Source organism: Xiphias gladius, chromosome 21 (genome assembly GCF_016859285.1).
Source record: "Xiphias gladius isolate SHS-SW01 ecotype Sanya breed wild chromosome 21, ASM1685928v1, whole genome shotgun sequence".
Classification (NCBI taxonomy): domain Eukaryota; kingdom Metazoa; phylum Chordata; class Actinopteri; order Istiophoriformes; family Xiphiidae; genus Xiphias; species Xiphias gladius.
The window spans coordinates 19,271,381-19,297,041 of record NC_053420.1 but is presented as its reverse complement, the minus strand read 5'-3'; the positions used below and the strand labels follow the sequence as shown (position 1 = coordinate 19,297,041).

Genomic DNA, 25,661 nt, shown 5'->3' with positions numbered 1-25,661 from the left:
GGTCCGCGAGCGGGGCTTCTGTTCTCACCTGCGGCGTCCCGTCTATGTAAAGTAGCCTGAAGTCCGCCCCCGTGGAGTCTCTGCAGCAGCGGCAGCCTGTTGGCGCTGTGGACCAACAGCCACTGGGGCGTCGACTTGCGTCGGTTCAGTCCAACGACGAGGACACCAAACAGGTGCAGGGCCCCGCCAGACCGGCAGCCTCGGGATCAACATCTGCGGTACCGTCAGTGTGACGAGACAACAGGCAAAAAATCATCTTGGCTCATCCAGGCATGTGATGCTGCCTGACTTGAGTTTGAACTTGAGATGACAGGATGCTTCAGCACGTTGTCTGCCGATTGTGAAACACACGATAGTAATAATAACAGATATAATAATAAAACACTCTCGTACACATGTGGTTAGTGTTGGTTTTGTGTGAAACTGCTGCTCTCATACTGAAAGGCAGTGTTTACCTTTTTTTTTTTTTTTTTTGGCTTGTAATCCTTTAAAACGCAGCAGTGCCTACCCTACATCCCAGGTTACGGCCTTAACGTGGATTTGAGATTGGAGTACTTTTTCCATCTCAAATTGCTTCCTGTGAAGGATTTATGAGGCCTAAAGGGGTGAAAGTATCCAGTATATAACAGGAAAAAAACAAAAACAAAAACAAAAACGAGAAGTCAAGAGAAACACAATTTTGCACCACAGAATTTTTTCCTCTTTCTCATCACTTTTACCATCTTGATTCCCCTTCAGTATTATGTTGGGGCCCCATGGCGAGCCCCGGCCCCCAGTTTAGGAGTCACTGTTGTGAGGTGTCTCTAATGTCTTATTCCTCTATTTATCTAAAAAATCCAATAGTTCAGGGCTTTTGTCTTGGATTCTGTTGCAATATGTAGGCATTTATATTTTTCTGTCGGTTTCAGTGTTACAAACATCATGGGGCTTTCTGCAACCATAATGAATCAGACACCTAACCCTAACTGTCACAATGGATTGCTGCAGCCAAATATAAATTCTCTGGGTACAGGAAACTCCCAAATGTTGAGACTTTACAATCTCTCAGATATTATAAGCAGGTCTGATGCTGGAGGTTACTGTTTTCTAAATACCTTTAGTCTTCTTTCTCTTACATATTTTTTGAAAAGAAGCCATGACACTTAAAATAACAAAATACATGTCTGTGTGTGCTGTTAGCTGACATTTTAGGCCTTCTTTACTCACAGTTCTGTAGTGAGGTAACATGGTAACATGTAATCTGCTTCCTTCAATCCTGCGCCTAGCCACAATAAATACTTGTGTGAGATCCTCAATCCAACAAGGTCTTGAAAGCTGTGCCTTCTCCTTGTTCTGCTTCTTTCTCTTTTTTTGATCCATGATATCAGATTAAGGCACTACATGGATTTACTTTGTAAGAAAATTTATTTTTATTTCCAAAAAATTATAACTGAATGTTTATTTTTTATTATACCAATTCGGATACTCAAAACAAAAAAACAAAACAAAAAACTATAAAAAAAAAACACATGAAGTCTGTCAAGCAAAGTTTTGTAATACTGTCTATCAGTATTAGTCACTTCCTCTGATGGTTAAAAAGGTGATTCTCCTAAATAAAAGACAAAGGATAAAAACAATGTTGCCATGTACGTTTGTGTTTCAAAACAAGGATTTCAGGTTTTTAAAATGATACCTCTAGTGTCCGCTCTTATGGGCTATTCAAAGTATCAGAAATATTAACATAAATAAAATATCATATTCAAAGTAACATAAATAGGATTACATCTATAGATTATGTACAGAAATTACAATCATACAATGACAGTGGTTTCCAATTTTAAAAAAATACTGAAAATATATGAATATGATATATTGAGTGAATACATACACCAAATTACATCTGAACCTTATGTATGGTGTACTGTATATCCGGTAATATAAAAAACATGTTTCCAACTGTTCCTATAAAACTTGGCATGAGATATTTATGGAGTTGAAGTCTTGAAACTTAAAAGTAAACCGCTTGAATAAGTGCAGCCCAAACTGTGTGTGCAGTTTCTGCAGGTTCTTGTGGAGTTAAATGGTTGGGCAAGAGACAGGTTGTCTCAGTGGAGTGTCTCGCTCCAATGTGACACGTCAGATTAATACTACAGTCTTAATGTGTTCAGTAGAGGGCGCAAGGAGTCAAAGTTACACCTGATTTTGAAACAGATTTTCATAGGTGGAAAGCTGCTTCAGGCTGATGGAGAATGAACTGTGAGGCACCATTTTCACTTCCTGTAGACTCTGTATGGTGTTCCTTCATCTGTATCTCGTATTGGTAATGAAGCTTCAGCCTCCTCTGGTTTAGTCCAGGCTTCATGCATTTTAACAGCTCAGGCTGCCTTTCTGTCTGGCGTTTGAGGAGACCGGCATGCCGTTCTCGTCCACGCACCAACACTTGCCACGCTGCTTGCCTCGGGACGACCAGCACTGCGCAAACAGAACAAGCAAACAGACAGTGAAGCGTTCGTGTGGAGATGCCAGTACAACCACATCTCGGTTTATATGACTTCAGGGATTTCTCATAATTCAACTCAGATACAAACTCACCTGCTTCTTCCTGAAGAAACCACGCTTGTCGCAGTTGGGCATGTAGATATCATGATTTGATTTAAATAAATGGGCATCGAGACCTTCGATGAGTGTGGTTAGCAGTTTACGACAAGGAGCCTGTGGGAAGAGGTAAACAGATACACGTAAGCGCGTGCCTCAGGTCAGGTCAGGGATGGACAGTTTCACTGAAGTAGATGAAGAGGATTTTTACCTCCTCTGGATCCCCAGTAGGTGCTGGATCTAGGATCAGATAAAAGCATAAACATTTAGCACTGATAATTTATTACTATGTGGATACCTGCTTAAATCGAGCAACAAACGTGATTTTACTGTGCGGTCAGTTCCAATTACTCCTCCAAAAACGGAGATATTTCTGAGACAAAGAAATCCTCAAAATCTCCTTTTAGATTGTGGTTATCTAAGGTTTTTATTTATTTATTTGTAAGGTACTTCACTCTTAGTTAACTAATAGAACAAATAATAGTAAAATCATTAATAGATGCATAATAAAAACCACCTTTATTAAACAAAAAAATCAATGCTTACACCGCTGTCACTGATCCATAAAAGTTTTTTTCTTGCAACTCACTATTCTATTTCACTACATCTCTTTATTCTGATGTTTTTATTTAACAGCTTGTGCGGGTCTGAGCAGTTGAGTCATGGAAAAAAGAAACTCAGTGTGTAAAAACAGGGGCGTTTCTCTGTTCAGATTTTCTCTTGACCATCACAAACTCATTATCATGTCACAGGGAGATTGGCTGTGTGTCCATTTGTTGATCAAATGTGAAATGTAAGGATGTAACCTGGTTAAAAAAATCCACAAATAAATCAGCAAAGGGTGAGATGGTGTTGAGAATCCACCAGTATGCCTCACCTCCAGACTGACTCTGCTTCATTCATTCATTCATTCGCATCATCTTCCAGGCATAAAGTGTTGTGTGAGACTTACCTGCTGTGTTGCTCGGATCAGTCGGACCGTCGCTGCTGGCATTACTGCAGACTCCCCTGCCTTCCAGCAGGGCACGGAGAGGCCTTGGCTCATCCTCTGGAGGTGCACAACGAAGACCGTGAGCACAGCTCAGGGTGTAGACCCCACACGGCTCTCCCACAGCCAGAGTGGTGGCATTTAAATCTACAGACGGCTGACTCTGTGAGGTCTTTGCTTTGCAGGCGGGACACCCTCTGGACGGCGTGGTCAGTGGCACCGGGCCTGACAGCGCCGGCGGCAGGAAGAACAACGCCAGGATGTTTAAATACAGAAGCATCTTACACTGAAAGTTGTCCGCTAATAAATGGTAACGGTCCAGTCTCCTAACACTTATAACTCTGTTCCCTCTTTTGCACTATCTTAGTTTAGTTCCACCGACTGCAGTTTGTCTCTGTGTCAAAAGGGTTATATAATTCCCTCAAGCCAAGACAAAGTGATAATGAGGCTGACAGACACCACTGGCAGCAGCTTTTAAAGAGCCCAAACCAGCGGGGAAAGGTATGGGAGGGTACGTGATGGAGAATGTTAGCTTTCCCTCTCATTTCCACACAGCAGAGCACACCCCGTTTCCCCTTGTCTCTGACACATACACACTCACGCATGCTCATACCATTTGTTGTCTGTCATCCTGCAGGATAGTAATGTTTTCTACACCGACACAAATCACGAGTGATTCCTGCGTATGCTACTCCATTGCGCTCTCTTTTCCCCACTGTAAGGGTAATTTATTTCCAGAGGTGATGCTTTCATGTGACCCACCAATAGCTCAGCAGACAAGAAATTCACTGTTCATGTTTTTAAAATTAGTGCTGGTCATCATAACAAAGGGAAGTCAGTTTGAATCCATCACCACTACAAATAAGTACAAATTAAATTCAAAAGTAAAGCCATCAGAAGTGGTGGAATCTAAGTAAGTACTATTATTCAAGTACTGTAAATAATTTAATTATACAGTAGTTGTAATTTACCTGAATACTTCCAATTTTATGCTACTTAATATATTAACTCCACTACATTTTAGAAGCAAATATTCTACTTTTTAGTCCACTACAGTTCTGTGAAAGCTGTAATTACCAGTTACTGTGCAGATTTTGCAAATCTATAATGAGGTTATTGAGTATGATCAATTTTAGCTCCACCTCAACCAAGTATAACATTAAAATGTTTTTTACGCAACAAATGGCTCAACAATCAGTCATTTTGCTACAGTGCCGTGCAGCTTATAATGAGCTGATAACATAGTACTGCGAGAACGATATGACATGAGGTTCAGCACACAAATTCAGTTAAAAATCACTGATGTACAAAATAAACTTGTTGGCCTCGTAAAGTACTCAAAACAATACAACTATAGTGAAAAAGATTACCAAGTTACAATAACAAGAGTAAAAGTATTTAGTTACTTCCACCCTTTTTTCCCCTTGTTTTTGACATTTTGACTTTTCTTTAAATAGCAACCACTTTGTTGACAAGTCTGTAACTGCAGGGCTAAAGATTCAGAGGAACTGGTCGACATTGAGAGGCTGAAGGAGTGCCACTCAAGACTGGCTGACTAAGACATTAATAGCCACGAGCAAAAAGTCCCACCCTGTAAATTCCACCGTGTGTGAGTCATAAACACATTAAATTAGAAGACAGGATCACAAAAAACTGGCAGCTTGTCTTCTAACTTGATGTATCACTAATATCCAGTCCGTGACCCCTTCATCTCAGATAATGTCTACGAGAATACAATGTAATCGAAATTATAACCTAATACTCAGGGTTGGGGGGGGGTATGAGAATATCCTATGCGGGTGGGATTACAGTAAATTACAGTTACGTGACTTAAATACTACTCAGGTCCAGTAAAAGTAGATAGGCAGTTCTTTGGAAGATTACTGTTAGGGCTAGGCAATATGAAGATACATACGATGGAAATTTGCCAACCGTCAGAGATTTTGCCAAATATTTATACCTTTAGGTGTATTAGGCCTTTGTTGGTAATACTGATTTCTTAACTTGTTTTGCATCCGTGTGATGAGGCACCTTGATTTTTTGCCAGAGGCATCCATCACACAACACCATCAGGGAGGCGTCTGATCTTTCCTAAATTAATTCTGCAGCATGACAACGACCCAAACACACAGCCGGAGTCATAAAGAACTATCTTCAGAGACATGAAGAACGAGGAGTCCTGCAACAGATGGTCTGGCCCCCACAGAGACCTGATCTCAACATCATGGAGCCATACGGTGATTGCATGAAGAGACAGAAGACACTTTCTCTTCATGTAATGTTTACTGCCCTTTGTATGAAGTTAATTTATAACTAAAAACTATACATGACATTATTTTTGAAAGCATCCTCACTTTACTCTTTAGTGCCTAAAACATTTTCACAGTACTGTATATATACCATTGTCACAACATGAAATGACTCTTCGATAGAAGATTTGATCTGTATCCCCCACCCCTAGTGTCGGTTACTAATAGTTACATATGGTCACCTTGAAAGGGCCACGCTGCATCACTTGCGTAGGAATGTTGGACAGGCCTACCAAACGACCCCTATATAATTCAGTGATGCTCTCTCAAGGTGGTGACAGGTCTTTGTTTTCTTCATGCTTTTCGGAGACTATTTCTAAGCTTAACGTAAATGCAGCATCCTCCTTTTCGTGCCCTTAAAGCAGAACCTCAGGCTAGTCTATGAGGCCTTTCCAAAAGTAAAACAATAGCAGCTTGATCAATACAACTGCAGTGAAAGTAGAGAGTAAATAGACCCTTCCCCTTTTACTGTGTGAAATATAAAAAGGCTTTCAATAAAAGCAGGTTTTTCATATAGTCTAAAACTTCCTTTCAATTTTTTTTTAGTTCAATATATGTGTACTCCTCATGTAAATATATGTTAAAGGCACATGTTAAAAACATCTGTAAAACGAAAGAAAAAGACACAAATACACAGCAAAACACACACACACACACACACACACACACACACACACACACACACACACACACACACACACACACACACACACACACACACACGGCACTGCATAGGTTAAGGTCTTCACGCTGTATTTATCCTGTGATGTGATTGGTTGCGAGGGCGGGACTTCCGACGGCGCAGGTTGGACATAAAGTGACAGACTTCACCTCCTTTAAATTGGAAGAAAAACCGAAGAACGACGCGTTACAAGTTTTAAAAAAGTAAGGAATCAATATAAGATAAAGGGGCTTTGAATAGTGTGGGTGTGACCTGAGGTACATTGATGTTTACATGATATTATTAGCCACACAGCGCGACAACGTTGAGACGCTGAAAGCAGCTAGCCGGCCAACCGAGTCCTGCCTGTAGTTTGGGAAATGTGATGCTGCGTTTAGGGTTTGCTCGTAAATTGCTAAATCGTAGAAGTGAATACGTAAAAAATAAAAATATGAGGAGAAAGGTCGCATATGTGTTTACTTTATCAAAACATATTGTCTATTAGATCTTCAAATATTTAATTCAATCGTATTCGGGCTGTTAACTTGTTTTATCATCGCTCACAAAAATAAACCCATAATTTCCTTTCACTGCTCAAGAGGAACAGACGACATTTTCAGGCTTTCTCCAACGAAACGACCCTATTTTATCCATAAGCATACCGTAGAGGTACGTGCCGTAGTGTAATGATCCACCTTTGATCCAGTGAAAGTGTGTGTGTGTGTGTGTGTGTGGGTGTGGGTGGGGGGGGATAAATATAAATATATAAATAAACACCCAGTAAGATACTTTTGTACAGAGTAATGGATTTCAATTGAGCAACAAAACTGTAAAGGTGCGTTCACCTGAGTCATCCTGGCTTCGTCATGACCGGACAGAAAAATAAAGCACAATAGATAACACATGTAAAACGGCGGAAGAAGTACTCATACCTTTAACTTAAGTACAAGTAGTAATGCAATTAGTACAAAAACGCTATTATAAGTAAGAGTCATGCATTCAAAATTTTACTGAAGTAAAAGTACATCATTATTGGTATCAAAATAAACTTAAAGTACGAAAATTGGAAGTACTTATTATGTATTTAGTACTTATTATGCAGAATGGCCCATTTCAAAATAACATATATTATTAGGTACTTAAAATATTAGTTTTATAAGTTATCAAATAAATGTAGTGGAGTAAAATGTACAGTATTTGCCTCTGAAGGGTAGAATTATAAACTAGTAGAAAATGGAAATAATCAAGAAAAGCAGAAGTATCTCAATTGTACTTAAGTACAGTAAATGAGCAAATAAACTTAGCTTCTTTCCACCACTGCACAGGTAGTGCTCCAATGAAGGGCTGAAACAATCAGTTGATTAGTTGATTAACAGAAAATAATCAGTAGCTATTCTCATGATTGATTAATTATTTAGTAAAGTAATTTATCAAACAAAAAGGCCAAATTCTCTAGATTCTCAGTTTTGTGGATTAGCTGCTGTTTTCTACAGTAAATACGGAATATGTTTGGACAAATAAGCAGTTTGATGTCACCACCTTGGTGTCAGGAAATTGTGACAGATATTGTACACTACTTTCTGACATTTTACAGACTCGATTATTAACCAGTTAATCGAGAGAATAATCACAACGCTGAAATTACCCAGACAGCAGGCACTTCCAGGCCGATCCTGGCTGTTATCAGGCAGTGTCGGCTGACAGCCAGACAGATGATCTATGTGTAGCATCTGACAGTCATGCTGTATGTAAGCTAGAAAAACTTTGCCATCTGGGTAGCCTCTGAATGGCAGTTTTCCAATCCAGACCACATCGGACGAGGTCTAGATCAAAAACCACTTTACCCAGACTTGTCAAATCTGGACTAAATCAAGCAGGAGAAGTTAAAGACTTTTTAAATCACTGTTTCTGATTTGACACCTTTTTTTTTAATTTTATTTGTGAAAACACACAAAAAGGGCTATTTCACAGTTTGTGTCTCATCCAGACCACACCAGACCAGGTCTAGATCAAAAACCAAAATACTTGTATTTTTAAAATAAATAGATAAATAGATAAAGGTTTCACAAGTCTGAAACTTTCAAACAGTCTTTAGCTTCTCTGGGTGAAATGTAGTCCAGATTTGACAAGTCTATCTATAGGGGTTTTTAATGTAAACCTGGTCTAATGTGGTCTGATGTGGTCTGTATGGGGGAAAACAGTTACACTGACATTTTTCTACTTTGATTTAAAAAAAAAAAAAAAAAAAAAAAAAAAAAGGGTTTCACAAATCTGAAAATGGGTTTTAACCAGTTATAAGGGTTTAATTAGTTTGTCATTTAAGTTTCCCTTAACTTTCCCTTCAACTGCAGAATTTGAAGCTGCGAATCGGAAGCTAACTTCAGCATCATAAAATAATCAGCACATTAGTTGAAAATGAATATAGTTGTTACTTGCAGACCTATACTAGTGTATTGAGTTCAAATGTTGGCATTTAGGTTTGGAGTATTTCAGGTAGGGAAAGACCAGAAAGGCACCACACAGGTTGGGTGTCTCCTGTACACTGACATTAATAGAAAAGCCAGTCTAAGCTTGAGTCAGTCCCAGTTCACATTGGGAGGAAGACACCCAAGGGAGGCACCTGACCATCACAGATCTAACACAAATAGGGGACTCACGTTCATGCCTCTTGGCAGTGTACAGTCACTGCCCAGGCCTTTGCTTGTCTGTGGAATGTGGGATTAAACGTAAATGGAAAAACACAAACGCACAAAGGAGAAGGGTTTGGCCTAAGGATCAAACTCAGGTCCTCCTTGTTGTCAGGCAACAGTGGTAATCATCTTGTGGTCAAAGATGTTTGCTCTCCTTCTGCTCACAGTTTTTATGACTGCATTTAATTTTCCTAGAGTTGTTTATCGCGATTGCTCTGCTTGCTTTGTGCGTCGACAATGGAAGCCAACCTGAAGATTAGACTCACATGCAGTTTTATTGGACTTCTTCTTGTGCATTGTAATTTAACTGCTGCATTTTCTTGTATGCTCAAATTATGTTGACTGAGCTAGAAACTTTGTTTGAATATTCCAGTCAAAAAATGATCAGGCACAAATTATATAAATGAATAGATTCAAAGAACAGCCTTTCGTCTTTATAATAATTATATAATGTTAGTTGGCCTGATTTTTAATTTTTTTAATTTTATTTTTTTTAGATAACACTCTTTAAAGCAGTAATAAAGCTTTTTGATTTGTTTCCTTGTGTCCTAGATTGTAATGATTTTCAGACATGGACGACATAAACCTCCATTATCGCTTTCTGAACTGGAGGAGGCGAATCCGGGAAATTCGTGAGGTGCGAGCAGTGAGATACAGGGAGCGGCTCAAAAGGATGCTGAGAGATGGAGACATACTCAGGTAACTATGATGAGCAATAACAATGTGAGAGTTCACAATGGAGTCATTTGTTAATCATGTGATTCATTCCCTGGTTTCATGCTAGAGCCCTTCCTTTTCCTGCTGAATCAGCATCTCACTCTGTTTGCATTTGGCTGAAGTGATTATTAAAGTAACATCTTTGTTTTTCTTTTTGGATCTCTTTGTAGGTATCATGGGAATTCAGATGAAGTTGGCTGTTTTGTGGCGGCCAAGCCGTTGTCGAGAAGAAGTCGCTATTTTGAAGTAAGAGTTGATGATTCTCTCAGTTCATGACTATTATTTGACACACAAGTGACAGTAATAAAAAATCAAGGAAAGGTTATAGGTACACAAGTTATTTGCTGATTTGATTTCACATTCAAATTTCCTGGCTTAACTGCTTGACTCTGAATCATGAATTTGGCCTACATATCTTAGCTTGAGTCCCTTTTGAAATTACGACAAAAACCCAAACAGTAACTCTGTCCTGTTCTAGTCACCTGCATCTCCGTTTATTTACCCCACCATGTAGCCGATTCATTTTTTGCCACACGTTTTGATTACTGTAAGTGTGTTTTTCTGTTGTACGAACAGTAGGTAAGCTTTAACAGCCTAAGTCCAATGCGTTTCCTACCATTCTCACCAGTTATATTCTTTACTCTGTTTTTTGCACAGCTGTTAGATCTTGACAGCTTAACACAGTTTTGTTGGCTTTCAATTGTTTTCATGTCATGAAATCTAAGTTGTAAAACTTGAAACAGCCCAAATGGTCAGAATGTTTTGTAAATAATTTGTTTTAGACCAAATTAAGGTAGAAGTGAAAAGTTTTGGGAATTAATCAAGCAGAGTTAAGCAGTACAGCCATGCCACATTTAAATGTATGTGTGCGCTGGGGTGCGTTTACAGTGTAAAAAAAAAAAAATTTAGCTGTGCCTCCATTTCCACACTACATACTAATTGTATCGAGGGTTTTGACTTGTGGTCTGTTCACACTGAAATTTTGACAAAATTGAATATGCAAACCAGTAGATTTTTTTTGTGTGATAAAAATCTACAGTAGATGGACACCTACTGTCCCATAATGCAATGCGCAATGCAATGCTCTTCAGAGCTGGAAATAATTCAATCAAAGTTTGGATTACTTGGCATTGATTTTCAAGTAACTATTCATCCCAGATACATTTGAGAAAACTAAAAATAAAGTATTAGTGTTAAGTAAAAACATTCTGCAGTATATTTGACACTGTCGGCATTGCTCCAGATTCACACTGTGATTGGTGAAGTACATCCTTTCCTTGGACTAACTGTCAAACCAGTACACCATGAAGATAAGTATATAGTGTTACTTGATTGTGTTACTATATATTATGGATGTAGGACACCGCCTTCTTTCTGTGTGATGAGAGGAGACTTGGCAGGCCGTTGTGTCTGACTGCTCGCCTTCATCTCCTTGAACCATAATGGAAAAGAAATCATGATACCTCCTGGGAATAGCACACATCTGAGAAACAAAGATCTTTCAGCTTGGAAATAGATTTGTGGAATTACTTGGCAGCTCTTTTTACATTGTGTGCTTGGACTGGGCGTGCAGTAAATGCTGAAGCCAATGCTGATTCTTCAAGTAATACAGGCCAAAATTATTTACACCGAAGTCAGAAGCAGACTCAACAATTAAGTCTCAGTCCCAACACAGAAATTAGCAAATATCAATTTTTAAGATGCAAACAAAAAGACTTTCCTCTGCATGCTGAGCGGGTATGCCAGGTAAAACTGTATATCTTTTCTTGAATAGCTTTGATGTTTAGTTACTGTTCAGTCAGTTTACCAAGTTCATTAGGGTTAAGATGTAAATATATAGATATAAATAGATATAAATATATCTTAACATCTCTTAATCGCATCATCTTAATTGTAAAGCCTCGGCACAAGTGGAGACAACTATATATTTTTGGATCAGAGGAGAAACCTGAAAGGAACCAAGTATATTGATCTTTAGTCTCAGTAAGTGGAGTCCCTAGGATCACACTTTTTTCCAGTTTTTCTGCAGGAAATTCGTGGTAAATGCTCCAGCCATTGAATTACTTCATACAAAAGTGAAACCACGTTAATACGTTGAAAATCTTTTAAAACAGTGAGTCGTTGATTTCAGACAGTTGTCCTCAGCTTACTTTTTAGCTAATGTTTCCAGCTGGCTGTCATTGTAAAACAAAAACCCTGTAAAGTAAGGTCTTAAATATGCACTTGATGGCTACATACATGATGATGTTCTGACAGACCAGCAACAAGTCTTAGCAGCTGCTATGGGGCTAAAATGTACCAGATCTTGCTGGTGACACAAGTGAACCCAGTTTCTGACTCTTTGTTTGAAAACTGCTTCAACTAGCAGCCAGTAAAACTCCTCTCATCCAGTCAGAGTAGGGTCAGCACTCTACTATACACTGCAACAAAAAAGAAGAAACACTGCATGAACAGCTGCTGCACACACGGATGTATTATATACTTAAATTTCAGTGGTACTTTACAACCGGTTGGTCTACAGACTTGATTTGATGCAGGGACTTTCTTATCTCAGGCCTGACAGATCGGGTTCACAGAGTCAAATAAGTCACAGCTCATTACAAAACATGTGCTGGTTTGTTTATTCCACTGTTTTTGGTAATCCAGACACTGAAGTGCACAAACATCTCAGGACAGTGACTGTTTCTCAGAAGAAGCCATGTTCAAACTTGCCTAATGCACACATCCTGCCCCGGTCTGACGTGTAGTGAAACAGTAACTAACCCTCTTAACCTTTATAGTTACGTGTGCTTAATCCTTGTGACTCACTTTGTGGAAGTCACGTAGGAGGAGGGAGGAAGCGATTTGCGTAAATGGGCATATGAGCTAATACATGATGGTTAAATTGATGCTGATTGTAGATCTGACGGTAGATTTTACAGGTCGTCTGCATGTTTTACACTGACACAGAAAAAAAGGACGCATTCCTTCTCACTCCCGAGAGACCAGTGTTGAGGTCATGGGAAAGAACTTAAAAATTTCCTCTTCTCCTTGCCCTGGATTTGCCGGCAGTGCTCCGATTGCAGTGCGTCCATCTAGCTCTCCCTAGGGATGATGTCATATGGTCAGCATTCAGTTATGATAACAATGATGCAGGCCAGCTCTTTGCTTCAGGGTTTTTTTTTTAACTTTGAACCATCATGTGGTGTTGTACAAAGGGATACTATATGGTTTCAGGTCGATTTGGAAATTCCATTGTGTGAAAAAGAGAAGCAGTGCCAACCCAAAAGCAAAATAGAATGTAATGGCACATATAAATCTCTGGTGAAGCCTGAAGGAGTAAAAAGTGCAATAAACCTGCAGCACGCAAGTGGGCATTTTGAAACCTTTCTGTTAATCTTCTACGATTTTCCTACCATCAAAGCTTTAAAACTAGGAGGTAGATTACTGTCCACCACTTTCGTCTAGACTGACTTATCTCAACAACTGTTTGATGGATTTGCCATCAAATTTTGTGGAGAACATTCATGGTCTACAAGCAATGAATCCCTCTGACTTGGGTGATCCATCGACACTTGTAGCACTACCAGCATCAAAATTGTATTTGTCCAGTACTTTAGTTCATGACTAAAAACGTACAAAACTAATGACATCCCCTTTAGCCTCATCTCTGTATTTTGTATTTTGTATTTTGTGCTAATTAGCAAAGTTTAGCATGCAACATATAAAGGCTGAATAAATACATTGCTTTGCTTGCTTAAAACCTATTTATCTGTGAATATAACATACCAGTAATGTACATATTTAATTTATCCTACTGGCTGACCTTTTTCTGACAGCATCCACCACAAGAAAATAAAATGAATTCTGATTTAAAAAAAAAAAAAAAAAAAAAAAAGACTAATGTTTGTGTCCTTCACCCGGACTGCACCCCTCTCCTCCTCTTCCTCTGTCAACAAAGTTCCCTCTGCTTATAAAGTCTCACAATCTAACAGCCTCCCACAGAAAATGTGTAATGATTAGTTCATGACTCGTTGCTCTGGATGTGAAAACAGCGTCCTTTAAATTTTAGGTTGGCGTCTATAGATGTGTCAGAGGAAGGAAAAAGTGACTCCTCACATTATTTAGTAGAAATATTGATATCCGCAGCTTCTGGCTCTGCTATGCAAGTCTGCTCATACCTCATTGTTTAACGACTATAAGGAGACGCTAATTTCAAAAGGAAGGGGATTTTAAATTACAATGATAATTCCTCTCTTGCTCTTGGGGATAAATCAACCTGCGGTCTTTGCAGGTGACCATCATCGATACAGGAGTGAGGGGGATGATCGCTGTTGGTTTGGTGCCTCAACTCTACAAACTGGACCATCAGCCGGGCTGGCTCCCACATTCTGTGGCTTTTCATGCCGATGATGGCAAGTATGTCTCACTGATAACTTTCTTTACATATACAGTAGGCTGAACATGTTCTTAAGTATACATGACACGGAGATGCAGCAGAAAAAAATGTACTTATGACACAACACAATGTTATACATCTCATGTAGTTTTCACTCATCTCCACATAACTCTTGTGCTCATGCACTTAAGTAGTCTTTTCATGTTGCAAGCTGAGGAACCGAGAGCAGAGCACCTTTGACTGTTTGTTTATGAAGAGTTCAGAGGAATAAATTTGGGAAGGTCATGATAAACAACCCGCTGAATTTGATTGTTTTGTTCTCAGAAACTGTTTAGTACTTTTAGGAAGAGCTCTGTCAGTCAGTGTGAGAGTGCAATACATGGTCTGGCGTTTCAGAAACTAAGAGAAGCTACTCATTTATGCTGGACTGGCCCTTTAGAGTAGCAGTGACAAACACCAGGGTTTATTTTACAAGTTTGGTTATCTACCTTGAGAAAGTTTCCTCTGTGTGTTCTGGTGTTTATAAGAATATGCTGTAATTTGATGTGAATTCATTACAACACTATAACACTTCCCCCGAAAAAGTCGCGCAGCACTGGGAACCGAAAGGAACCGAATTTCGCACAGGTGCTGTCGGCTCCATCACAGGGAAGTCAGATATAAAAAGCATAACACTGAGTTATAATAGTGGTTTTTAATATAATAAAGTTTGGGGTCATTATTTTTTATGCCTTCATTAGATCTTAGACAGTAGAGACATGCAGCAAAGGTCTCTGGCTGGATTCAAATCGTGGACGTTTCAGTTCATAGTACAGCACCTCAAACCCCTAGGTCACCAGGGTGCGCCAGCATTTTTGATTATTATTTAAAAATCCGGAATTTATCTGTGATTTCTATCAATATGATTAAATTTGACTCAGAATTCAATTTGATTAAAAAGGCAGATAACGCAAATGTGCAGCTGATAATGCACCAGTTTTACTTTCTTTTCTGTTACTGGAAGCATTTTATAAATGTCCTTTTGAAGTTTTTCTGTGAACACCTACAACATCTGAAAACGATGAGCCTTCATGATTAGCCAGTCAACCTCTCCAACCTGTCTTTCCACAGGCTGTATAATGGCAACACTGTGGGGCAGCAGTTTGGTCCAAAATGCTGCAGAGGTGACAGAATCGGCTGTGGAATATCCCTGGACTCCGATGATGGACAATTGACAGTGTTTTTTACCAAGAATGGTAAAGAAGTAAGTGCTCCATTACCATCGTATTGCTTAACCTTACCAGTTCAATTTTACAAGTGAATTTTTTTTTTCTTTAGTTTATAATTGGCTAAACAATATCGTATCTGACTGTGTGCTCAGGTCGGCAGTGTGGAATTCCCAGCATCTCCTGAAGCTCTCTACCCTGCTGTGGGAATGCACTCTTTGGGGGAGGAAGTTCTGCTGGACCTGAACGCTGAGTGGGGGATGGAGGAGGATGATGGACAGATGATTGTGGACAGTCATGAAGAGGATTGGGGCCGTCTCCATGACGTCAAGGTGACCGGCACGGTAAGTCCTGGAGCAGAGAGAGACGAAATATTGAAAATCTTTACCAAATTTTACTGCGAATAAAGGTAACATAGAATTTGAAAGTTTGTCTCCCTCATAAAGGCTCATGCTGTGTAATGACTGGCTGGTATCAGTGGGAGAGTGAATCAGAGAAAAACTGCACACACCAGGTTATTGGTCTGGAATACATCAGAAAGGGTTAATTAAGGTTGGCTGCTAACTGATGTTTGAGGTTTGACTCCTTTTGTCACTCCATCAATCATGTAGTTCATTTAGAAGTCATGATTATACTGGAAAACAGTGTTTAGAATCCATTTCATTTACATCAGCATTTAAAAGATTAGCTATGAATTGAATATCCCACACTCTCAGTACTGGGGAGGAACAATCCATGTGTGGAAAAAAGAAAAAAAAGAAAAAAAAAAGTAAAAAGCCTTTTTGGCTCCAGACAGAGCTACACGATAGCTGATAAATTGCCTCAAGTGATGTCACTTGAATCAGCGTCGGTTAGGGCTGAAGACTACAAACTTTGGGTGTGGAGTTAGAAAGAAGTGAGCTTCCCAGACCTACATTAGCTGCTACTAGCATAACACAGCCGAATCTCAAAATAAACTGCTGGCAGTCACAGTTGCATTGTGGGTTAAGTGGACACCCTGTTTTGCCAAGGAAGAAGAATGTGTGGAATGAAAAAAGAAGATATCGCTGGTTCTGCATTGATTTTGATCCTTTTTTTAAACTGTCAGTTGGGAGGCTGATAGTGTTATAAAAGTGCACTGCAAAATCAGTGGACCTGTCTTTTAACTAAGACTTTGTGAAGAACCTTAGCCCTATACCTAACCGTAGCTGTGTATGTTCTGGCCAACATGACCAAGACCTGGCACATGCAGACACTTACCAGGTCTGCCTCCAAACTTCTCAGCTGGCTTTATGCAAAATTGTTGAAATTATGAAATGCAACAAGAATTTATAAAAAAAAAGTCTCCCCACAAACATATTATTAGTGTCTCTATATGGCATTAATGGATCTGTGTCAAATCCAAAATCCGAAAAAATCCTTATGGAAGATCCTTAAGGCAAAGTGAAAACTTTTAGATTGTGATTGAATCTTTATAGTCAATACAAAAAATCAGATGTAAATGTTAGCTGTTGCTAAGCACCTAATAAAAGATGAAAAGATAGAGAGAGAAAGAGAGAAAAATATTTTCTCAGCGTTGCTCATTGACCTCCTCTCTCTCTGTTTGGGTCTCCACCCCTCCCTGTGATGGCAGGGCTGCAGTGTTTGTGTGTGACTCAGGTGCTGATACACACAAAAGCTGAACTGAAAGAGGATGGGAGGAGATTGCAGCTGAATAGCCCTCAGGCGGGAGCGAGTAACCTGCATGCCACCCGCACATTTATTTATCCTTTATTTCTACAAATCTGGCCCTGTCCTGTGCGAAGGCAGGGCCCACAAACCGCAGTCTGAACTCCCTGCAACTCATCAATTACACACGTGCATGTCTTAATACTACATGAAAGCTGTCAGCACAGAAAAAAACAAAAGTTAAAGGGTCAATTCCAAGTTTATTATGCGTCCTGGTTTCTGGGTTTCTTTTTCTGCTTGAGCCTCATTTGCAATTCCTTTTTAATTTGTCCAAACAATACTTTGAAGTGTTCATTCTTTTTAAATGTGCTGACACTTGCGATTGTGCGTTAGGTCAGGCATTTACTGGACACAGTTTTAAAATGTTGACATGCAGGTGTGGTAAACACTCATATTTATTTAGACGCACGAAATCCAGTATTGCCTACAAATAAACCGAAACTGGCACAGCTGTTTACAGATTAGTAAGGGATTTACTGTCAGCTTTCATCCAGATGAAGTCAGCAGCAGTTACAACACCATAGCAACTGTTTACCTCTCAAGGTTGTGCTTACCTACTGGAAAAAAGAGGAAGATAAGGAGGTGTATTAGGAAAACACAAGTTCTTCAGGAATGAATCATTCTGTAAATGCTTATTACTGAGATTTAAAATGTAGTTTATTTATTAGAAGTAGGTGTGTGCGGATGCACCTGTTCATATGTGTGTCTTTCGTGTTCTTATTGGTGCTGAAGTGCATTTTCAAATACTGTTGGTCTGTTTTTGAAATCTCATGCAGCCTGCTTTCAGTTATGAAAGTCAAGTGAATTTAACTGGGGAAAATGGCAGCTGTGTTTATAATGAGATGTTGGGCAAAACAGCCTGGACACTCATGCAATACGATAGCCTTTTGTTTCGACTAATGTAGTTATCTTCAGATGCTCATATTATGGGCCCATGTGTACTACTGCTCTACTGCTCTGATGACATTTGGCAAGGTCCATCTGGAAAGGATTCAGTTTTGGCGGTGTTGATTTCCTGTGCTGCGTCGTAAACAGTTATGTTGTCCCTGTTGCCGTAACTTTTCTTTTAGTACCCAAACAGTGCGGTGCAGGGAGGACGAGTCTAGATACTGCCCTATTTTTCCCAGAAAGAAAGAACTGCATGACATTGCGATCTATTTTTTCCTCTCATCATCTAACATCTCTAATAGGGTCATGTGTGAATAAAACATGCCCTCTCATCTTGCTGGATTCTTATCTGTCCCAACCTGAGAAGGAGGCAGCAGCCATGTCATTGCAAAATCAGACATGCTATCACTAGCAGTGAAATGCAAGGTTCCGTTTGGAGGAACTGAGATGTTTTTGAGTCATTACCATCATATGAACAATCTCCACCTATGGTTTTTGCATAGCCCAGCTGACACACCTAAACATACAATAGGTTTAAGCTCTTGCTTGGCTATAATGAGGTAGTGTTTCACTTAGTCTATACGAGTAATTAAAGACAAAACATATTATTGAGGTTAATTTTTTTTTTTTAAAAAGCATGGATTTGAATGAATTTGCAAGGAATATTGATTGCAGAAAGTAAAATTAATGCCTCCTTGCTTTTTGAGCTTTTCAGAAAAGAAACCTGAAAGCTTTGCATTATGCATTATGGAGGTCAGTGGAACAGAAGCTACTCTGGAAATGGAGAAGTACCTCAGGTTTCTATATGGGACAGTAAAGCTGCTTGAAGCATCATCAGCTGCTGTGGTCACAACTGACAATTAAAGGGTCATTGTTAAATGCTAAAACAGTAGCACAAGTAGACAAGACTCATAAAGTCAGCTAACTGACTCAGTAATGTTAGTTACATTGCTAACATTAATGTTAGCAATATTTACCTAAAGTTGGCTAAAATATGCTAACATTAGCCAGTTTATCTGAATGTAAATGGGGTTCCTGTGTACAGTTATAATCCTGTGTGTGTGTGTGTGTGTGTGTGTGTGTGTGTGTGTGTGTGTGTGTGTGTGTGTGTTTGTGCGCGCGTGTGCATGTGTTTTCTCCTCAGCTGCTGGAGTACGTGGGGAAAGGGAAGAGCATCGTGGACGTGGGCTTGGCTCAGGCCCGTCGGCCTCTCAACACACGCTTCCACTACTACGAACTGGAGATTACAGATGCTGGGGAGAAGTGTTACATCGCCCTGGGACTGGCGCGCAGGGTGAGAGCCTCGTCGTTTAAGTCGTCACCATTATGATCACATCGTTGTCATTGACACAGCATGTTCCCTACTATACACACTCTTCGGTTATCTGTCGGTAAAGAAAGCTTGTCTTTCCCCACTCTCACACCTCATTCTCCCTCTCCCTCATATGCACCACTGCTCTCACTGTTTCCAGTCTGAGTGATGGATGACCGAAAGAGGAAAAGCTAACAAGAGAATAAATATTGCCTCATCTTACCCCCACATCTGGTTTTCCATAGAAAGCCTGGCTGTTCCAGTTACATGCGAATCTTCCATGTTAACTAGAATACTGCAGGCAAGTATGGGAAACCTAGTTATGAGATAAGATGAGAACATCTGATTGTTCTATTTGTCTCAGTTTTTTTCCATTTATGCTTTATTTTACTTCCTCTTTCCGTGCAGTCACTGTACACAAGAAGGAATAAATAGAAAAGTATTAAAAGTATGCAGCAGTTCCTCAGGCTAAGCAATTTAAGGTTGATATCCTAATTAATTTGGCTAGGTAAGGTAGTATTTAATCAAAAATGATGACAGCAAGTGATGATCCATATTTTGGAAATAAGTTGGGTCTGAGAGAAGACTTGTTGAATGTTTTTACATCAGAGATGCAATCAGGTGCCTTTGGCCTCAGTTGAAATCACCATGAACTCGTGCAAATCCTGTTTAATATAAATAAAGCAGCGCAATAATTGCCAGGGACGCAGTCATCGTGTCATTTAAATGACAGATGTGAAATGAAGTGTGGTTCAGATATCTGTTATCAGACGCTAATTGATTTGAGCGTCACTCGTGCTAAACGCACTGCTGTTTTGCCAGCTGTGATGGCCCCTCACAGCCTGGCAGGCGGCGGATCATTTTTGCCCTCACCCTCAACCTTAAGCTCCCTCGGACTCCTCTGCCGTCAGTTACTGTGTGTGGGCATGTTGCGCCTCCGGGTCAGACCTGCGTGGAGAACAGAGCTCTGTCATTTTACTGATTGTTTTCCAGGAATTGTTTTTCCACGGTGTGTCTGTGGTTTTGGTGAAGCATTATAAATCCATCAAACGGTCATTCCTGAGGTTTTGTTCCATCCCCCGTCATCTACTGCAAGACACATCAGTCTGATGATGGGAAGCTTCATCTCTTGCTACAAAAAACAAAACAAGGTTCTCTCTCTCTCTCTCTCTCTCTCTCTCTCTCTCTCTCTCTCAGGGTATCACATTTGTAACAGGTATTCGTTACTCAGGTGCTGCTTATATTGGATAAAGGAGCAATTGTTTATGGTGCATTACTTTTCTCTTTTGTTGATTCAGGGAAAAGTCTCCTGGTCTCTGTTTTTTACGCACTGGCCATTACAGACAACTTATCACTTTAATTCTGTGGTGTTTCTATGTTATTATCTTGTCGTGCTCTCTGCTTCCAACGCCCAGTTTTCCTGCCTGTTGCTGCGGCCATAATCACAACAGTGCTCTGGTTACGGGGACTTATATGGTTACTTTTGTTTCATGAAATCCAATTCAAGAATCCGTCCCTGCATTGAAGATAGCTGTAGTCGAGAGGTGATTTAGCTGATCGGCGTCACATTGACAGTGTAAGATGATGTCAGTTTGCTGCTTATCTGACAAACCATTTTCTGATACCACGACAAACTTTCCATCTCAGAACTTGGCTGAAGCCCCACAAAACACATCAGTGAAATTAAATAGTGTAGAGACATACAATAGTTTGATCAAGCTGATGACATAATCGGGTTCATTCATTAGAAAGTCAACTCGATGTACTTATGCGTCCTGAGACAATACTTCCTCTTTTGATTTACAGGACTACCCTAAAAACAGACATCCAGGTTGGAGCAGAGGGTCCATAGCTTATCATGCAGGTGAGTGTTGGCGGATCATGTCGGTGCATGATGATCTGCTGATGTGTTTCCTCTGTAAACATTTACATTCAAATGAAATCCATAGTACAGTACCACTGTCTTTATGAGCAGTGTCAGTGTGTCTTATATTCTGTCTTATGCTTTGCATTGTACACATTTGTTTTAAAATCATGATCACATTGGTAATAGAACCAAATCATCAACCATGTTTCTGACAACGGTAGAAATTTTTGAATAGTTCATATTTTATTATCATTGATGATAATGAAATATTTAAAAGGCTATATATGATTTTCTATGCAGCTTTGTTTGGTTTCCATCACCTGGAAACAGCCAGAAGAAAAAGATTTATGTAAATGACGGACGTTTTGTGTTGTGATAGTTGGATCTTTGTCTTAATTGCATCACAGTCTCTCGTGTGTGTGACATACAGCACCAATCAGCTTCTGTGTTGTTCTTTGTAGATGATGGAAAGTTGTTCCAGGGCAGCGGGGTCGGGGATGCGTTTGGACCACGCTGCTTTGAAGGGGACATTATGGGCTGTGGGATCATGTTTCCGCGTGACTTCAACCCTGATGGTGGAGGTGAACATCTTTTATATTGTTTTCACATTTTTCAAAGCACTGCGCCTCATCATGTGCAGCGTCTAATCGTCTTGCTTTCCTTTTCTGTGTCTGGGTTCTCTCAGATGACGTTGATGACTGGGAGCTTGACGTGTTTCCTAAGCCCAGCGAGGTTCAGAATGACTTGTATGCAAACAATGAGGATGAGGATGAGGATGAGGGAGAGGATTTAGAGGGGAAAAAGGTCATGGTGAGTTGGTTTCAGAGTCTAGGAATATAAAGCCAGAGACTCTTAAAAGTTCAGAGCCAAATATTTTGATTACCTCTTTATCTCTTGTCCTCTTGTGTTTGAATAGGTGTTCTTCACCCGAAACGGAAAGGTGGTGGGCCGGAGAGAAGTGGCCTTACCGGTAGGCGGCTTCTACCCCACTATTGGCATGATGAGTACCGGGGAGAGGGTCAGAGTGGACCTGCACCCCCTCAGCGGCTAAGCAGAGCGGAGGAAATGAAAACTGAGTGGTGAAATCAGAGCGAGGACGAATGATTGAGCTCCGGTACATTTTGGAGATTGGACAATAAATGATACCTCCACATCAACAGGCTCCAAGATGTTACCTGACAAGTCACTTAAGTGTAGGAGGTTACTGTCGCTCCCTCCTGCTGTAAGAAAATTTAACATGCTGGCAGAAAACTTTTATCAAAAATTATTAAAGTAATGTATGTTAATATTGCACGTGTGCCTAAAAAACGCTTTATAACGAAATGGTTTTATACTGTAAGAAGTTGTTTAACCAGTCCGAGGTTTTAAAGGGTAAAACCCTATTTCTGAGAACTTAATGACACTCTGTAAAGTTAATAAAATGCCAAAAAAAAAGGGTCTCAATAGTATAATGAATGTAAAAATACGAATAGAGCAGGCCCCAGCTAACAAATGGACCCCAGTTGTCCTCATAAGAGGAACATTATCAGCAACAATATTCGTCAGCAGATAAAATAAATAGCGCCACTCTCAGAGCCTGCAGCCATACTGTGCTTACTACCAGGGGTCTGCTGTACTTCTTCGTACTGATGGCGTATTACTGACACTCAGTGGTGAGAGTGATAAGTCTGGAAAAATCAAGCTCAGAAAGTCTTCCGAAGAAACAGTAGTGCACTGAATGAACAGTGAGTTTACTCTCCGTGAAACTAGCTGCTTTATCGCCACGGTTCAGGACGAACGCAGGTGCTTGTTCTGACATGGAGTCATTCAATAGGGTTATCACTGCATATGTAGTAGCAAACGTGCAAGCCACATGCATTGGGAATTAGGGGATAATTAAGTGTAATAACAGTTTGTGGAAATTAAACCCAAACCATCATGATGCCCTTTAATCGTTCTATCGGAATAAGCAGTTTTAAAAAGCAAAATTCCAACTCAAAGTTGGTTTGACGATTTTTTTTTAAATCAGGTATAATTTTGGCATAATTATTATAGAGGATGTTCTGTAATTAAAATATGTACAGGCAATATTTTTGATAAACATCTGCATCTGAAAGATGTTACAGCAACACCAAAACCATGTCAAACAAACATCCCTAAACTGATGTAGACCAGCTATTACTGAGGGGTTATTTTTTTTGTTTTTTGTTTTTTTTGGCCTCTTGTAATTTGCTCTGCATGTTTTTTCCACTACAGAGATGTTTGGTGTCCACGTGTAACTAATGCTTTAGATGTTTACTCTGATTATGTATCTTATCATTGGCCGTACACACAAACAAACAAACAAAAAATAGCTCATCTCCAGATAATGAAAGTGATGTCAAAGTATTGGTTTCCTTTTCTTCTTTATGAGAAATCAGAGCTTAGATGTCTTTGAGAAATTGGAACATTCTGACAAACTGAACATTACAGAAAAAGACACTGTGGACGTCAGTATGGTATTGAATGTATTTTCTGTGGATCATTAAGGTATTTTGCATGAAATGGATACCAACTGTCTCAAAAGGGAAAATCATGAAAAACAATTTTCTTGAGTATCAAACCCTGTCAGGACAAGAACAATCAGTGACTACACATGGTTTAGTCTTAAACTTCTGGGTAGTTCAACATTTTGAATATTTTAGTAAAGGTCTGAATGTTGAAAATTAAGCCATAACTAAGACTTGCTGCTCTCAGGTATTTTGAAAATCAAGATCAAGTTATCTTTTCTAAGATCATTTTTGAGATTTTGCTGTACGTTGATTTCAGCCATTGTTTGCCACGAGCTGTTATTTACCTGTAATGCTTTTTAAAAATATTTTTGTTTGTTTGGTTGGCTGCAAACCCGGTTATTGTTTTTACTAAAGAATCCATCTTTTTAAAATTGAAGAAAAACTACAAGACTAACAGTTTCCCCCACACAATTTTGTGTCAATGGCAAAGTTAAATGGGAAAAAGATTGCTTTTTTTTTTCGTGACACCAGATTTTACACACCTATGTTTTAGCTAAATTTGAGGGATAGAGGTGCTGCCTTGGCATCGATTCATACTACACTTACAACAGGTTTCTCTGCAGATCACTGTTTGTTGCAAGTTCACACAAAAATAACAATAGGCAAACGCTGTGGAGAGCTGCAACATGTTAAATGGTTTCAGTGTCTACCTGTAATACTGTTTGTTACTGTTTCTTTTTTATAATCTGCCAGAAACGGTTACCTTTGTGCACTTCATTACTATCAGATACTAAGTACACTTTACGATAGAATACTGACTGGTCGAACTTCAGAAGACTAAAACAACCAGACCTAATTAGCAAATTACCTGTTAGAAGAGTTCAAGTCTGGACCCTTTATTAAATACTACACCTGGTAAATGTTAAACCTAAATGAGGTTTGGGTAACTGCATTTATTCTGAAAACCTCATTGTATAAGTGTCACATGTCTGCAGGCTGTGCAGGTCACTGAAAAGATCTAAGAACATCTTATTGGATCCATATTGGACCCCAGTGCTTGCTGGACTACTCATTTGAGTAAGGATGTATTGCGTCCATGAAATGTCCCCCTGCGCAGCAAAAAGGGTGTAATCATACTTGGGTTTTTCCACTTTTCATGATCATCATCCGGTTTTGGTGATCACACTGTGTGTTAATCATCATCTTAGCTCACAGGAGCTAAAAAAGGTCTTCCGCTACCGTGGCCTTTCTGCAACACGCTGCTCATATTTAGCCCTTCTTGGCAACTTTTGTGGAATTATTCATGAATATAGTTTAACGTGATGAGGGTATCTTTCAGTCTCCAAATTCTACCCATGAATACACCCTGTCTTCTATGTTTTTGTATAATCTTGACTTTTCTGTCATCAATTCTGTCTCTTTCCGCTTAAAGCAATCAGATAAAAATACCAAAAACAATTAAAACGAATATTCCCATTCAATGCACTGCTGACTCTACTTTCATCCTTTTTTGTTGTTTTTTCAAGTTTAATATGAATATCATTTTGGCATTTCTGATTACTTGAAATGTAAATTAGATTATCTGAGATGTTTTTGTCTATTTATTAAGCAGTTAAAGTTTAAAACCTTGATAATCCGTGATAGCTGTTCAGAGATGCATGTAATTTATGGCATAATTTGGACTTATTGATTGTACTGTCACTTTGTGTCAACATCTTGGGTATTTGAAAAATATTAAAATACATACCATCTTAACAACAGAAGTACTTGCTGATTTAACAGTAAGCACTGCATAATTTTAACAGGAGAACAATTCATGGTGTCTTCAGAAGAGTACGAAAATTGAAAAATTAAACATCAATTAAACCAATTTCTTTCAGAAATGATCTTCTAC

At 39.4% G+C, this 25,661-nt stretch overlaps 2 protein-coding genes across 2 annotated transcripts; one reads left to right on the top strand and one right to left on the bottom strand.

The window, feature by feature from the left end:
* Nucleotides 1–1,463: 1,463 nt before the first annotated feature.
* LOC120807071 (insulin-like growth factor-binding protein 6) lies at nucleotides 1,464–4,063 on the bottom strand. The gene is made up of 4 exons (XM_040158720.1): nucleotides 3,527–4,063; nucleotides 2,786–2,814; nucleotides 2,572–2,691; nucleotides 1,464–2,451 (listed from the first exon to the last, which is right to left on the bottom strand). Exons 1-4 carry the CDS (start codon nucleotides 3,840–3,842, stop codon nucleotides 2,347–2,349), a joined length of 570 nt encoding a protein of 189 aa, XP_040014654.1. The 5' UTR covers nucleotides 3,843–4,063; the 3' UTR covers nucleotides 1,464–2,346.
* A 2,586-nt stretch (nucleotides 4,064–6,649) lies between these two features.
* Nucleotides 6,650–25,593, top strand: LOC120807539 (SPRY domain-containing protein 3-like). The gene is made up of 11 exons (XM_040159715.1): nucleotides 6,650–6,756; nucleotides 9,775–9,921; nucleotides 10,110–10,185; nucleotides 14,213–14,337; nucleotides 15,428–15,560; nucleotides 15,678–15,866; nucleotides 19,262–19,411; nucleotides 21,236–21,293; nucleotides 21,758–21,877; nucleotides 21,982–22,106; nucleotides 22,213–25,593. The coding sequence occupies exons 2-11, from the start codon at nucleotides 9,794–9,796 to the stop codon at nucleotides 22,345–22,347; spliced, it is 1,239 nt and encodes a 412-aa protein (XP_040015649.1). The 5' UTR covers nucleotides 6,650–6,756; nucleotides 9,775–9,793; the 3' UTR covers nucleotides 22,348–25,593.
* Nucleotides 25,594–25,661: the final 68 nt, after the last annotated feature.